This window comes from Crotalus tigris, unplaced genomic scaffold (assembly GCF_016545835.1).
Source record: "Crotalus tigris isolate CLP2741 ecotype Arizona unplaced genomic scaffold, ASM1654583v1 scf7180000017568.12009008, whole genome shotgun sequence".
Taxonomy (NCBI): Eukaryota; Metazoa; Chordata; class Lepidosauria; order Squamata; family Viperidae; genus Crotalus; species Crotalus tigris.
In genome coordinates, this window is record NW_024096478.1 from 11,973,587 (window position 1) to 11,990,329 (window position 16,743).

The 16,743-nt window shown below is 40.6% G+C and overlaps 1 protein-coding gene across 5 annotated transcripts in view; it reads left to right on the plus strand.

Moving 5' to 3' along the window:
• CASP10 (caspase 10) overlaps positions 1 to 16,308 on the plus strand; it is a 42,216-nt gene extending 25,908 nt beyond the window's left edge. For 2 of the 5 annotated variants that reach the window (XM_039354079.1, XM_039354069.1), the window contains exons 4-13: positions 1,340 to 1,683; positions 2,075 to 2,174; positions 3,063 to 3,198; positions 5,467 to 5,549; positions 7,754 to 7,778; positions 9,225 to 9,299; positions 11,664 to 11,749; positions 12,877 to 12,988; positions 14,287 to 14,800; positions 15,346 to 16,308. In XM_039354079.1, the coding sequence (XP_039210013.1) occupies positions 1,370 to 1,683; positions 2,075 to 2,174; positions 3,063 to 3,198; positions 5,467 to 5,549; positions 7,754 to 7,778; positions 9,225 to 9,299; positions 11,664 to 11,749; positions 12,877 to 12,988; positions 14,287 to 14,800; positions 15,346 to 15,523 (1,623 nt within the window). In that variant the 5' untranslated portion in view covers positions 1,340 to 1,369 and the 3' untranslated portion in view covers positions 15,524 to 16,308. The remainder of the gene's footprint in view (positions 1 to 1,339; positions 1,684 to 2,074; positions 2,175 to 3,062; positions 3,199 to 5,466; positions 5,550 to 7,753; positions 7,779 to 9,224; positions 9,300 to 11,663; positions 11,750 to 12,876; positions 12,989 to 14,286; positions 14,801 to 15,345) is intronic. The other 3 variants (XM_039354090.1, XM_039354100.1, XM_039354106.1) reach the window with 3 other exon arrangements.
• The last annotated feature ends 435 nt before the right edge of the window (positions 16,309 to 16,743 follow it).

Below are 16,743 nucleotides of genomic sequence, written 5' to 3' on the forward strand. Positions count from 1 at the left end.
CCGGGGCCCGGTTACGCCAATGGGGCTGCACTGTGGAAGGGAGATGGCGGGTCTGATTTCCCCCCTGCCGCCCCCCCCCACCCCCTGCCTGGTGCCTTTTCTATGCAATCCTAGGTGACTGCAGAGTGGATGAGAGGCTTGGCCAGTGAGGGGATGGCTTTCCTCCTCAGAGGTGTCCTTGCCCTCCTGCCCTCCTGCCAGAGCCCCTCATCTTCCCCTATCCGGGACCTGATGACCCCTTCTGCCCCCACCCCAGCCAACCCTGGAGCAGCCCAGCCTGACCAAGACGGAGGGAAGGCGAGGCAGAGAACCGGTTGTTAAAATGATTTTAAACCTACCAATGGTTGCTTCCAAAGGCCGCTCATTCACTCTCCCACCAAAACTGCTCCTTTTATAGGTTCCCTCACCCCGCCCAGTTCTTGCAGCTGTTCCCAGACTGTGCATGCATGGAGAGGGGGAGGGGAGGAGCCCAGCAATGGCGTATGTGCCCACAGGGACAGCTCTGCCGCCTGTGGCACGTGTGCCATAGGTTCGCCACCACTGGACTATTTTACTGAGACTTATGATTACATTTATAATACTGTTCCTATTAAAGACTACTTTTATTTAGAAATTTATTATTTGAATATTTGTACTTTTATTCATTTTTTGAGGTAGCCTTGGAAGTATTTTAATCTTTAAATTTGATAATTTCTAATCATATTAAAATCAAACTAAGTCTGGAATAAATAAATGGAACTGCCTAAAATGACATGGTGATCAAGAAGCAGGAGTCCTATTCCTTACAATGGGTATATTTCATAGATGTTTTATGGGCAATTTTTTAATTGTGTCTTCTTTTATCCGATTTCTTGCCTTAATATGGATTGGCGTTCCTATCCACAGTGCTGCTTAATGTTCAGCTATTTTAACAAATAGATGAATTATGTCAGGATTTTATGTATTGTGTTGGTTACCTTTGAAAATAACCTTTTAACTAAATAGATGCCAATGTCACGTTTCAGTGAAATAGAAGGAAAGGTCTGATCATGGAACAGTTGATATATTTGATTTCTTTAGTGTGTATATGTGTGCACGGCAAAACCAAAAATGTTCTAGCTTTTGGTAATGTTGAAAAATTACAAAAGCAGTAACATAGGTTCTCCTTATCTGTGATCATTTGCTGAATTATTTAAATTTAGTTTACACTGATATTATTTCCTACGCTGCTGTTAACAGTAATTGTTTTGTGCAAAAGTGTTTGCTTTTGGTTGGTTGGTTTATCTTCCAGGAAGACTTTTTCTTTTTCCACTACTTTACTTCTAAATGCTTAGCATTACTTCTTTTCCTCTTGTTTTAGAGATTTTAGCTTTTCAGAAAATATTTCTTCATGGCTGACAACGAGAATGTGATATTTCGCCAGCAGCTACTATCAATTGATGAAAACTTAGGGAAGGAAGATGTAGAAGACCTGAAATTTCTCTGTTCTGATTTCATCTCATTAAAGAAGCTAGAAACTGTGAAATCAGCCCAGGATATTTTCCAATTTCTCATCAATGAGGACTTAATTAATAAGGATGATACTTTTCTCATAGCAGAGCTTCTCTACATTATTAGGTGTAACTTTCTGCTCCAGAAACTTGATTATACTAAAGAGATTGTTCAAGAAGAACTGCCTAACAGAGGAAAGGTATCTGGTTATCGGTGAGTTTTCTAAACAATATAACTTTCACTAAAAAAAACGTGGATTGGTACGTTATTTCTCTTCTGAATGTGTTCCAAGCATTTTAATCGTTTGTTTATTTAGACTCTTTTTCTAAATATTTGCCATCAAAGTATTGTCCAAAATTTCAGATCTTAAATTGAGATGGTAGGCAAAGTGGCTATGGATGAATATCTTACTACAGTGTTTCCCAAACTTGACAATTTTAAGGCATGTGGACTTCAACTCCCAGAATTCCACAGCCAGCGTTGCTGGCTGTGGAATTCTGGGAGTTGAAGTCCACATGCCTTAAAATTGTCAAGTTTGGGAAACACTGTCTTACTGTAATCGTACGTAAAAAAATTAGCTTACATGTTTAGACTTGTCTCCCAGACAGTTGCTGTTTGAAATAGCAGAAGAGCTCACAAAGGATAACGTAAAGGATGCTGCCTTTCTTCTGAAGGCCGACCTCCCAAAGAAGCAACCCATTATGGTGAGTAAAACCAAAGACTAATAAAGAAGCAAGAAACAGCAAACATACTAAAAACGCGTGCCAAAAATCTAAATAAAGCAGGAGTTATAAAAGAATTCCTAAAAAGGTAAATGAGATTTAATATCCAATCCACTTCCCTAAGAAAAGAGAGTTATAGTTGTGTTGTCAAGAGCAAGAAGGACTGAAGGGGGAGGGGGGAGGGGAGAGTATGGGTAGTATGTTCAATAGTTCAGATAAGTAGTTTTATATTTTTTAGATTTTTTTTTTCTTTTTTTTTGGTGATAGAGGATTGCTCGGGCATTTTCCCCTAGACCGCATCCGATTGAGAAGAAGAGGAGAGGGATAAGCAAGTAGAAAGATGGAGGAGAGAGGGAGGAGAGGAGGAGAGTGAGGAAGTAGAAGGAAGGGGGAAGTGAAGAGATGACTGGGGGATGCGGCTTGGGGGGAAATGGGTGAGCAATGCCGGAATTTGTGTGTTGTATTTTAACTTGTTATGTATCTGAATTTTTTTTTCTTACGATTGTAATGAAAATAAAATAATAAAATTAAAAAAAAAAAGAGCAAGAAGGACTGTCCTTAGTTGTGGTCCTGAGATAGGCTTTAACATAGCTCCTCCCCTGAATATGCAGACATTTTGAGAAAAACATAGAAGGTAGAAATTTTCTGAAATGCACTTTACGTGTCCATAAAAGCTATCTTTGCCCAATCCTAGAGATTGACTTAGGTCTGTGCAGTTTAGGAGATTTTCAATTTGGTTGAAGAAACATCAGAGGTTGCTCTTAGATTGCTGACAGAAACTTGATTGAAGACGTAGAAAAACTTTGTTACTCAGGGTAGAATGGAAAGCGCATTTAAGTTGTAACTACTACATTGATTTTTCTTTCCCAGTCGGCTTTGGAGTTGCTGACTTCCCTGGAGAAGAAAGACCTTCTACAGGAGTCTGACCTGCGTATTCTTGAATATATCTGCCAGAAAACAGCACCTCATCTCCTGAGGAAAATAGAGATATACAAACAAATAAAAGGTGTCTAATTTTGAAAAATACTGCTTATCAAATATTTGTGGGTATCATTCTTCTGTGCAAGTCACGTGGCCCGTGACTTAAATGCCAAGCCAACAAGGGTTTATTAAGTATGCCTTTGTTATCCTTTGAAAGGGGGGGGGGCAGGTGGTAAATGTGGAACATAACCTATTTCACTGCCTTCCTTTTTCTTCCTTAAACCCCGTACTCCGTATCTGGTTAGAGATGTCTTTCTTCTGTAAGCTCACTTTTCAGATTTCAGGAGAAAAAGAGCAAAAAGGAACAGAGAACGTGAAGGGAGGCAGGGAAAGGGCTTGGGCTTCCCTCCATTCCTTCCATATGTTCTGCATCATGCAACAAATAGGCAAGAATATAGTTAACACAAAACTATATTTAGCATGTGACTTGGGACCATCTTGTGGTTCACCCCCAATTTCAAATATACCCGCTAACCTACAACTCCTACTGATTATGGGTTATCTCAGTGGCTTTGGACTACTTCCAAGCATATGGAAGAGAAACGTGGATCTGTAATTAAAGTTGCCATAAATATTTTCTGACTTATACAAAAACACCCTCATGTGAGGTTAAAAAAAAATCTTTAGGGGGGAGTCCTAATCCAGCAGGTAGAAAAGGTGTTTCTTTAGTCAAGATGCTTAAGAGCTGCATCTGCCTGTATGGAATAGCATTGCCAGAAGAGATTGAGGGAAAGGCAAGTAAGGAACCTTGCGTTTCTTTTTCCTCTTTCATGCAGCATCCTGTCCCAACCTGGTTGCTCTCGCCTTCCTGTTTGTTGATTGCAGGTTGGCAAACTTAAGTATCTCCTAAGCTGATCAATGCTGAATTTGCCCCATTAGTTTTTCGTAAGGCATCTTGTTTGGATAAGACATGTATTAGGTATTAGGCATGGTGGTGCAGTGGTTAGAATGCAGTGCTGCAAGTTACTTCTACTGACTGCCAGCTGCCAGCAGTTCGATTCTCACCGGCTCAAGGTGGACTCAGCCTTCCATCCTTCCGAGGTTGGTAAAATGAGGACCCGGATTGTTGGGGGCCATAAGCTGACTCTGTAAACCACTTAGAGAGGGCTGCAAAGCAAAGAATGTAAGCCTTTAAGAGCTATTGCTAATGCTATTTTGTGCAAAAGTTCATTTATTCATTCATCACATTGATATAGCAACCCATCTCACGTGCATGGTTCTGGTTAGCATACCAAAACCCAACAGACTATAAAAAACAAATTTTAAAATTATACTGCAGTAGAAACTATTATAAAAAAAATAGTGAAATCATTAAGCAAAATATTAATTAATTGCCACAGTTGTTAAGTGAATCACTGCTGTTGTCAGCAACACGGTTGTTAAGTGAATCTGGGTTTCTCGTTGACTTTGCTTGTCAGAAGATCACAAAAGGGGATCACATAACTCTGGGACTCTGCAACACATATGAATCAGTTGCCAAGCATTTGTATTTTGATCATGTGACCATGGGGGTGCTGCAACGGTCTTAAGTGTGAAAAATGGTCATGTGTTATTTTTTCCAGTGCCATTGTAACTTTGAATGGTCACTAAATGAACTGTTGTAATTTGAGGAATACCTGTAATGGATTCACTACTGCAGTAAAGCTTGTAAAATTGTAGGCAACGATGACCATTACAACTTATGGCCGAAATGTTAGGCTCAATTGCACTTGGAAGTCAAAGATTTCGTATATTTCTTTTTTAAAAACTGCTGTCATCTTTCCAGAACCTTTTTTTTTTTAATGCAGAGTTGAATTTGGGGGAAAAAGTTCAAAAATGCAACCACAAAAAAGCCATGAATAATAATAACCTAACTACACCCTATTTTCAATTACGCGCCTGCGATTAAGTTAATTGTGAAACATAAGCTGAATATTCTGCTTATTGTTTCAGTTATACAGTATAGTTACAATAATAAAAGAAAGAAAATGGTGTTGCAAGAATTTCCTACAAAACGGGAGATTCTAGGTCGTGACCTCCATCATTGAGCTGTTTCATTCTAGCAAAAATACCACTTTTTGAAGCATTTTGAAATTACCAGTAACTTCCCCAGATATCCGAAATTGTGTGTTCAGACTAGTGGTTAATAGGGAGTGCAATCACTTTAAAAAACTAGATGTGCTAAAAAGTTCCATTTTCATATGACTCTTCCTTCATCTTAGTTGATTGGTTAGCACTCTTAAAAATATTTAGTACTTATTTGGAAAACAAAAAGTGCTCTTTCCAAATCATTTTATTATCTGTTGCTTTGTAGTGCCTCATCAAGAAAACAAAGAAACTGTTCCCTCTTCTGTTTGTGCCTTTAACATGCCAGTTTCGGGAAACACTTCTCTCCAGGTATGCCTTAGCAAATGTTGTTTTCCATTTGTGTACAGAAGCTTGTCTCACCTTTCACCCTGGAGGAACCTTTGAAAAAATGGTTGGATCTCAGGGAATTATTATATCACAGTAGTTAGTGTGAACAGTAAGCTGAGTTGTTTTACATAAAGATTCCATCCATGTGACTACAAAGGTCAACAATCTTTTTTCTTCAAGGTCTCTCTTAACAATCCTAGCAGAGGGGCAGGCCAGCAGCTATGTTGTAACACCTAAATATTCCAGTTCTCAAATGCTAGCATTGTATGATACGCAAAGTTTAAAAATGTTTTTTTAATTTCCACATATCTTATGGGCCACTTAGCAACCTCTCCCAGAACCCCGGTTGAGAAAGGCTAGTAGAGAGTATTTTACAACCTTTTTCAAAGATGGGTAGGCTGGTTTAGGTGTTCAGTCCAGGACCACTAGTTATAGGGGCTCTTTAATGCTGCTTTGATTCAATTGTTTCAAATTCTCCATTACTTCCTTTGATTATTTTATTAGGTTTTTTTAATGACTAATAATCTTTTATTTAATTTCTGCGTTCTGAACTCCTTGCTTATCTGCACTGATAACAGTGCTGAATGAATAGAATTTCCCAAAACTGTACCTCTTCAGTCACCTTCTTCCAGTTTTGTGTCTCCTAGAGCAATGGGAAAGGGAGGGTCAGGCACTTTTATGCATGCCTGCGCACACATGCTAATGTGGCTGCGCACGCATGTGCACAAATGGGGCCACGAGCATGCACGCTCCACAAATGGGGCTGCTAGTGCCGGCACAAGGCTCGTGGCTCGGTTAGCACCGGTGCAAGTGAGAGTGAGCGCACGTGCACACATGCGCACACTGGTCAGCCACTCACGCAGCACAGTAACCAAGAGGCCATGGTCCAGTAGTAGGCCACGGTCTGGCAGTGGACCACGGCCCAGAGGTTGGGGACCTCTGTCCTAGAGGAAAAGAGGCATTAAAAATCCTCAGCTGAGGAGAGCAACTGTAGTAAAGGATTGTATTCGCTTGGAAAGTAATGAATACCTGGCATATGACGTAAAAATATTATGTAGAATGTATAAAGGTACTTCAAATTTATGTTGGAAACGCAAACAACATGGAAGGTCATTTTATCAGACCAAACGACAGTGGCGGTGATAGATGCAGCAGCTCCAAATGACAGCAACATCAGGAAGAAGGAGTGTGAGAAGCTGGAGAATTATCAGGACCTAAAGGAGAACTAGAGAGGAGATGGAAAGTAAAGGCCAAGGTGGTCCCGGGGGTAGTAGAAGCAAGTGCGAGTATGACCCCCTAAGCTGGGGGAGAGGCTCCAACAGATGCCAGGAACGACATCAGAGCTCTCTGTCCAGGAGAGTGTAGTGCTAGCAACAGCCAAGATCCTGCACAGACTCCTCAAACTGCCTGGCCTCTGGTAGAGGACCCAAGATTGTGGAAGTCATGTACCACCAAGAGCGACGAGAAGGGAACTTTATAAAAAGTAGCACTAGTCTGGACTTGATTTTGAGCAAGTGAAAAGCTACTTGACAGTGAGTTCAAAGGGGAAAGAGGTTTTTGTTTTTTAAATCTGTTAGGTAGAGGCCATGCTACATGCCAGAACATAAATGCATGGCAGTATTTAGTGTTCCAGCATGTATTAGAGAGGTTGGAGTATCCATTATTTTGATCTTTATTAAAGGATACCCACACTGGTGATTCTGATTTGGACAAATACCTTTTCTTCTTTCTTCTATTGTTCTGCGTGTCCTCTTAGATCTCCTTGTTACATCTATACAGTATATCATAAAATGTAAATAGTGCCTATTGCTTTATTTAATAGAAGGCACCAATTTCTGACAATGTTTTAATATTCCATTTCACTTTTTCCTTTTAAAATGTTGCAACTAGTATGTATAGATTACAATTTGCATCAGGAGGAACTAGATTAGTATAAATGATGAAAGAGAGGGAAATGAAATGGAACAAAAATATTCTACAAAAAGTTTTAAGTTCTAACATCCTCCTCGATCCTGTTCTTTTTCCTGATCAGACTTCTAGAGTATTTGCTAGGAAATGTTTAGCCAGTTAAGTTGATTTAGGATGGCATCGTTAGGAGTAAGCTAAACTCAAAGATGACATTCTTCTGGGTAGATATGCCAAGAAATATCTCATTTTGATTTTTCTTTTTTCTCCCCTCTATGCAGGACATTGTTCCACCAAGGAATCATGGTAGGTAGTTTTGCAGTTTACTGAAATGTTCTGGTTTTTCTAATTTGCCTGTTAGATTTAAGTTTTTATCAAACTTTCTTGCCATTCACCTCAGCATTGTAACATGTCCTGTATGTAGAGTCATAGGTCCACCAAGGTTTATGCCAGATGAACAGGAATGCAGCCCCTTTTGCCAGAGCGCTGGTAGAGCGGTCACGTGTCTTTATTCTAAAAGGCCATTTGAATAATGTGGTTTGCGCCCAGAATATGTCCAGTTCTGCTTTCTACCTACTGTCCTAGACAGACTAGGACAGTGGCGGTGAACCTATGGCATGCGTGCCAGAGGCGGCACTAGGAGCCCTCTCTGTGGGCACGCATGCTGTTGCCCCAGTCCTAGGCCTTCAGCTGGGTTTTATAAAACCTTTTTGCTTTAGGCCTCCACCGCCGTGTGCAAAAAAAAAAAAAAAAAGTTTCAGTCAATTTCAGCTTCTCACAGGAAAAAAAAAGATCTCACAAAGTTGGAATTGATTGATTGAACTTTTTAGTCCCATGCAGTCTGCCATTACCACTGCAGCCACGCACACCAAATGGGCCACGACCACCAAATTGACCACACCCACCCAATTGGCCACACCTACCCGGCACCTGACGATACATAAGTGGGTTTTGGGTTGCAGTTTGGGCATTCGATCTCTAAAAGGTTCGCCATCACTGGACTAGGAATATACTCAGAGGTCCCTTTTAATGTTTGTTTTCTCATCCCAGCTGTGAAATCAATAGGCTGGGATATGGCACTGAAAGAAAACAAGGATCTGACATGGGAAATTAGCTGTGGTTAATAAAGGTTGAATTAGGAGCATAACGTTGTTGCGTCTTACCTCATTTTGCAACCTTTTTTGCTACAATTGTTAAGTGAATCACTGCAGTTTTTAAGTGAATTATGCCGTTGTTAAGCAAATCTGGCTCCCTCCATTGACTTTGCTTTTGGAAGCTGGCTGGGAATGTCACACGTGTTGATCACATGACCCTGAAACAGGGCAACTGTCCTAAATACATGCCAGTTGCTAAGCGACCAGGGGGATGCTGCAGTGGCTGTAGGTGTGAAAAACAGTCATAAGTCACTTTTTTCAGTGCCGTTGTAACTTCAAGTGGTCACTAAACGAATGGTTTTAAGTTGAGGACTGCCTATATAAGATTTATATTAAAGTCATTGATTGAGATGGGCAATGACAGAAATTAAATGAATGAATAAAAAAGAAGTAACTATTTGCACTCATTGGCTAGAAATTGATTTAATTTTGGAAATTGCCCATTCTGCTGTTCAAAGGTACTGCCATTTGTCTGAATCAGCTGTTGTAAAACGTTAGGTAAAAAATCAATTAGTACTTGGTATAAAGCTGTGTGCACAACTCCTAAATCAAGCAATGGAAATAAATAGGAATATCTGAATTTTTCTTTTCTTCTCAGAACATCTTTACAATGAAATGTTTGGGAGCCTAGAAGAGCACGTTGGAATTGTTTATTCTTTAGCTGAAAATCCAGGTTGGTTTAGAAGCTTTATATGACGGGGACTAATTTTATGCTTAACTGTAGTTTTAAGATAAGTAGGTGCTCTGGTTGGCATTGAATGAAACTAGAAGTACTTCATAATTCACCGCAGTAGAATACAGAAACATATCCAGTGTCCTTCTCAATCTGGACGTAGAAGAAATGAGGAAAGGTGGAAATAGAGAGAGCCTTAAGATTCTTGTCAGGGGATCTGGAAGTAGAAGTGATGAGGTGCCTTGTTTTTAATGTTTCAAAGAGCCTTTTCTGAGAAAGACGTGAGGTTGATCCACTTGCCTGACACCTTCATCAAAACATATTTATATGTTACACACACAGACTGACATTAGGGCAGTCTTTTTTATGATTTTTTCCCCTATTCTTTTTTTAGAAGTCTCTCTGTGATTCTTTTATGGCAAGAGATAAGATGATCATTTGGGCAACAAATCACATAATAATTTTAGATCAGGGGTAGTCAACCTTGGCTCTTTTATGACTCGTGGACTTCAACTCCCAGAATTCCTGAGCCAGCTATGGCTACTGAGCTACTGAGCACATCCAGGAAAGGACAGCTTCTTTAAGGTGTGCACATGGCCCCAGACTTGCTCCAATCTCCTATTTGGCTCTAAATCAGGGGTAGTCAATCTTGGCTCTTTTATGACTCGTGGACTTCAATTCCCAGAATTCCTGAGCCAGCTTAGCTGGCTGGCTCAGGAATTCTGGGAGTTGAAGTCCACGAGTCATAAAAGAGCCAAGGTTGCCTACCCCTGCTCTAGATCATGCTAATTGGAACTGATGGGAGATGCTTTGATCCAGACCACATCCAATTACTTGTCTGCTTTTCCCCAAAAGATACTTCAGTACTCTGACCCTTTTTGTCTTCTCATTTTAATAGTTCGGTGATCTATTTTAAAATTCAAATAGAACGTATTGTGAATATTTTATTTTATTTCATACTTTTGTGAATTGCCAAAAGCCATGAAAGGTAGCAGAATGTTAATGTGGTAGAATTGGCAGCTAAAGGAGAGGGCGGAGTAAAAGGACATTCTAGCATGGAGTGGTTCGATGGACGGATACAAGAGAGACCAGACGATTGAGGATCTCCAGAGATCCGGACCTCACAGGGAAGGAGGGCAGACATTCCATTCCTTAAAGAGTCCCTGGTCTGCACAGCTGTGTCCCAGAAGCAGCCATCGCTTCAAGTCTTGTCACAATTCCTTGTGGCAATCACACTGAAATAGTGATTGCTTATGTCAGTGATGGCGAACCTTTTAGAGACCGAGTGCCCAAACTGCAAGCCAAAACCCACTTATGCATCGTCGAGTGCCGGGTGGGTGTGGCCCATTGGGTGGGTGTGGCCCATTGGATGGGCGTGGCTGCAGTGGTAACAGCAGACTGGGTGGGACTAAAAAGTTCAATCAATCAATTCCAACTTTGCAAGATCTTTTTTTTTCCCGCAAGAAGTTGAAATTGACTGATTGAACTTTTTTTTTTTCCACACAGCGGCGGAGGCCTAAAGCAAAAAGGTTTTATAAAATCCAGCCGAAGGCCTAGGACTGGCGTGACGGCACGCGTGCCCACAGAGAGGGCTCTGAGTGCCGCCTCTGGCATCCATGCCATATGTTCGCCACCACTGGCTTATGTGATGTGGTTGTGTAGCCCACTAACGAAGTGATCTGCTGTGCTTTCCTAATGCAGTCTGCGTTGTGGAAAGTGCTGTGGCCATGCTGAAATAGCGTGGTCCCTTCTGGGACACACAGCTGCATGGCCCAGGGATGCTGAGGGACAGAGTGGCCTATCCTTCTCTCCCAGTGTGAGGTCCTGACTCTGAATAGATAAGTGGGTGTAATGGGAGGTAAGGAGGAAGCCCAAGCCCTTCTATGACCTGGGGGGAAGGGAGAGGAGGCAGGCCCAAGGCCTGAGGGTGCAGTTTGGGGGACAGATAGGTGAATGACTGGTGGTGCTGCAGCAGCCATAACGTCAAAACCAGGTTGTAAGTAGCTTTTGGGTGGGTGTCTTTCATAACTTCGAACAATTGCTAAGTGACCGGTCATAAGGACTACCTGTACCAGCCAGTCCTGGAAGTTCTGGCCACTGTAGCACCAATGCAGTCCCATGAACAAAATTTGCATGCTTAGCAAGTAGTTTGTGCTTACAATTGGTTGCAGAACCCTGTGGCCACATCATCATTTCAGACCTTCTCTGCTAGCTTTCAATAAGCAATGCCAATTAGGAAGTCAGCAAGGAAGATCACAACTCAAGGACTACCTGTATTGCCTGCAGTATTCTACTCTCAAGTGATTAAATTGAGAAAAGATAAACCTTTTTTAAGTCTAATTATTTCTTTGTAATTTTTTTTAGATCTCAAAGCAGAACCTGTTCTTAATTTCTTGGGACAGGGATTGCAACAAACTGTCAGGAAGACTGATGTGAGTGCTGCAGCAGTGGTTTGTATCTTCTGAATTGTTTCTCGTGTATTCCAATCAGTCAGTATATGTATTGGAGCAACATTTACTCCAAATCTAGCTGTTTAGTATATTTTTATGTTGGCCAATTCTTAACTTTTAAAAATCCTTTTCCAACATGATGGACAATATGAAGTCCTTCAGATGCTATTGAACTTCAATTCTCATTAGACCCAGCAAGCAAGTTCAATAACCAGGATTCATGAGAATTGTAATGCAACGGGTCAACAGACCATCTATCGCTCTCTCCACCTTGTTGCAACTTTGCTTCATCTGTGAGGACCTGACATCAGTGTAGCTATAGCCACGTTTTCAACTCAGGCCTCATTTCTAGAAGCAATTAAAGAAAACTAGAGTCATTAGAGAAATGATCTGGATGACTCTGAGATAGTTTGTCCTTCACACCCAAAATGATGTCCAGTTTGTAGGTTGCAATGGTGTTGATTTTAAAGACAATGAATTTTGCATGCTAGATGTTTGTGACAAACATTGGAATGCAAAGCCTGTAATTAAGAGCAGAGAATTGAAAGTCACCAATATTAAGATATGATACCTTTGGTGTGACTTAGCAGGATTGCTGTTAAATCCTAGTTGGTTTTCCAGCAATTGAGGAATGAAGCTGACATAGACCAGACTGTCTCAATCAAAGAACATTTTGTTAGGATTCCAGACACTGTTGCAAAACAACTGAAATTTATTGATCTTTAAGTGGGTCTATAGCTGTCAAGTATAAGGTAGTTCAGACCAAGAAAGCAATGCCATACAAATCTAAAACTATTTTTATTGGAACAGCTGTAGTAACAGAATCTTGCAACTCTGAATGTGCTGGTCAAATCATTCCCTTGCTAAGAGGCTCTCCCTCCTGTGCTTCAAGGGCAACCCTAACCCTAACCCTATATCAGGGGTAGGCAACCTTGGCTCTTTTATGATTCGTGAACTTCAACTCAGCCTGGCTCAGGAATTCTGGGAGTTGAAGTCCACGAGTCATAAAAGAGCCAAGGTTGCCTACCCCTGCCCTATACCATCCACAGTCACTTTTGATAATGCTAATATTATTAAGATCTCACAAACAGAAGTCTGATACTTTTTTCCGGTCCTTCATTCTGCAGACATTGAAACAGTATAAAATGGATGGGCAGTACAGAGGATATTGTCTTATTATTAACAATGTCAACTTTGAAGGTAACCTCAGAAAAAGGAAGGGATCTGAGAAAGATGCCAGTAAGTGGCTTAAATAAATGTTTATATTGGAATGGCCCCTTTCTTTTTTTAATCGCTTCCCTTATCTTTCTATAAAGTGCTTTAACATTACAGAGCAGCAAATGATTACTAATATGTACCTTTTATGTGGTTTCGGGCTGTAAAAGTTTTTTAGTTGTTGTTGATACCTGTGTCCAGATCTTTTAATCTCCCAATTTATTCCACAGAAGGTGCCAAGCTAAGGTTTTATCACTGAGAGATGATTAGCTCAATGAAAATAAGTAGAATTGACATGTGCAAATGAAAATTAAGTTGCAGTTTTCATGGATTGGAGCGTTCACATTGCAGCTTCGATGAATATTGTGGAGAGTGGCAATTCTTTTTCCATCAACTTTCTCATAAGAGAGTACAGATAATCCTGACTCAACAACCGTCATTGCAACCAGCAATTCTGTCACTAAGTGATGTGGTTGTTAAGTGAAAAGTCAAATGACTTCCTGACTTACAAAGTTTGTTGGTTCCAGCTGCGGTTGTTAAGAAAATCATCACAGGTCATTAAACACAATGTCATATGACTGCAACTTCTTTCTCCTTGCCAGCTGTGAAACACACAAATGGCAATTCTATGACTGAGGGACATTGCGGAAATCATAAATGTGCATTGATTGCCAAGTGCTCAAATCCTAATCACACTATAGGGATGCTGTAGTGGCCACAACTTTGAGGACCAATTGTATGTCTCCTTGTTCAGCACTGCTGTAACTCTCAAGGGTCAATAAGTGAAGATTACCTGTGTGTTATTACTTCTGCTCCTCATGTTGAGCATAAGCAAGATGTCTGCTGTAGTAATTAAGGGAGAACGATAGCCATTAGAGAACAGTTTGTATATCTTTTCACATGGCTGCCTACCTTTAAGTCCTTCCTGTTCAGTGAAGAAAGATCGGAGATGTCAGGGACCAAGCTGCTGTTTACAATTCCACAGCTCCTCTGCAAATTCCATCAGACCATTGAAATGGGGCAATAGGCTCTCTTGTTAAGTTTCAATACAGATCATTATTCATTTTCTGCATATATCCCATGTTTGTAAGAAGTAAATAAATAAGGGCTGTCTCACAGTCATAAGCCTAGTAGATTACCAAAAAATACCATTTTGTTAGTAATTGTCAAATTTGTTTTATCCTAAAAATGCAGGAATAGAAACTGTTGGCATATCTTTTCTGTGTAACTTAGAGCCATGTAAATGGCACATTTACTGTGTGTTTACTGACATGGTTTTATGAAGAGTTTATGAAACTCTTTGCCTTATTTCTTTGTAACAGTGGAGCTGAAACGTGTATTCACCTGGCTTGGATTCAAAGTGAAAAAGTATGACGACCAGACTTCCACAGAAATTGGAAAACTTTTGCAGTTCTGGCAATTTTCTGAGGACTGGAAAGACAGTGATTGTCTGGTATGCTGCATTCTATCTCATGGAAAATCTGGGAAAATTTTTGGGACAGATGAATGTCTGATTCCAATCCGTACCATTACCTCATACTTCAAAGCCAACAACTGCCCATTGTTGGCTCAGAAACCTAAGCTCTTCTTCATCCAGGCATGTCAGGGTGAAAAGTCACAGCAGCCAGTCTTCCTCCAAGATGATGGCTCATTTGAACCAGATGCACAGAGTTCAGGATTTGTGTCTTCCCAGCATCTCACCTCAAGTATTCCAGATGAAGCAGATTTCCTGCTTGGCATGGCCACCGTAGATGGCTATCTCTCTTTCCGACATGTCCATGAAGGGACTTGGTACATTCAGGCTCTTTGCAGCAAGTTGCAGCTCCTGGTGCCAAGGTAGGATTCATGTTACGTGGAAGCCTTCTCTTTAAAGTGACTGTTCTGAACAAACTACCAAGTATACTGTAGATTCATTAGGTGTTAGTAGGCCACTTAGCCCACTCTAAATGGACTTTTCACACAATTTTAAATTGTCTTTTCATAGGCTTCATGCACCAGCTCAAAATCCTGATAGCACAGTCTAGCCTGAGTTAGGGATTTCCTTTCAACCAGAGTGAACTGGGAGAATGTGACTAGTCCAAGGAGCTACAATGGCCCTCAGCCTGGGTCTCCCAGTTTTCCCCAACAGCTTAGCCACGATGCCATCCTGACTCTAATAAGCTTTATTCTTGGGGAAATAAACAAGGTAAATTCTTGATTGCAGAGAAGCTGGGGTCCTAAGAAATTTCTCACATTGCTAAAGAATTTGTCTCCAGGCCTAACCACGGTTGATTTTGTGCTTTCTGATTTGTAATTATATTAGTTTATAATCCAGTGATAATAGGAATGTAAGTGCAAAGGAAGAATTGATATGTTGTTGATGTTCATTTTCTTCTCTTTAGAGGTGAAGATATATTATCCATTCTTACAGAAGTGAATGAAGAAGTGAGCAAACGTGCCGATGCTCAGCAAGAGAGGAAACAAATGCCCCAACCAGCTTACACTCTCAGGAAAAAATTGATCTTCCCTGTTCCTAAAGAACCTTTTGCACCATCAGAACAGAGTTCAGACATGCAATAATTTAGATTGCTGGGGACTTAGAGAGAGAAGAGTGGTGAATTCAAAAAGAATTCTTCTCTCTTGTGTTCATTAATTCTTTGTTGTGCTTTGAATAGGAGTACCCGTTGTCTTCTCAAAGCTGTTTGATGTTTAAGAAGATGAAGAGGCAGGCACTGTCCCCATCTGCCACTCATTGCATATGTCAAAAATGATTTGAATGGTCAGCACATTTCTTGAGTGAGCCTCCTTTTCTAGAGCTGAAGGGTATCAGATGTGGTCTAACTAGGTTTGCTTGATGACAATCATTGATCCTCAGGGGTATATCTCCAAACCCAGCAGCAATTTTTGTGGGTTAAACAGAGTGATCTTTTTTTTAATACAACCACATTTGCAATAAATAAATTAATATGCCCTTCAGCTATTAAATACAGTGGATACTCTGCTATATTTATTTAATGCTTATTGAGGCAGAGAAGATGCAGCTTGCAGAACTGCTGCCTTATGTTAAGAAATCTTGATTGTAGAGCTTGCCTAAATTCCAACTCTCTTGCAAGAAGGTAATGAAAGCCAGAACAAAATCCACATAAAAGACAGAATCTGGTAGCACCATTTCCCCTGTTCAATGGGAGAATGTTTCCCCTAATCCACAGAGTGCGTGTGGACAATGCATCGTAAATGTACAATTGTAAATTGAACATCTGAACAGTTGCATTACAGTGAGGAGAAGGAAAGTGAAATGATAAATTACAAAGTGTTTTTAAAGTATTGAGATAAGACTTCAGTAAAGAAATAATGATAAATATACATTATTGCAAAGACTGGCAAAGGAGGGCGCAAATAGGCAAATCTCAAGCCATTAAAAAACTTGTATCAGGAAAGAAGTAACAGAAGTCTTGGTTTGCTATATATTTTGGGGAAAAAAAGTTTGTATCTTCTAGAAAATAGGCAGAATCTCACACGTAGACTCACATTCCAGGATTTAGAGCAGGGGTAGTCAACCTTGGCTCTTTTATGACTTGTGGACTTCAACTCCACGAGTCATAAAAGAGCCAAGGTTGACTACCCCTGATTTAGAGCCAAATAGGAGATTGGAGCAAGTCTGGGGCCGTGTGCACACTTTAAAGAAGCTGTCCTTTCAGTAGCTATACCAGGGGTAGGCAACCCAAAACACTCAAAGAGCCACTTGGACCCGTTTCCCACCAAAAACAAAACACCGGGAGCCGCAAAACCTTTTGATATGT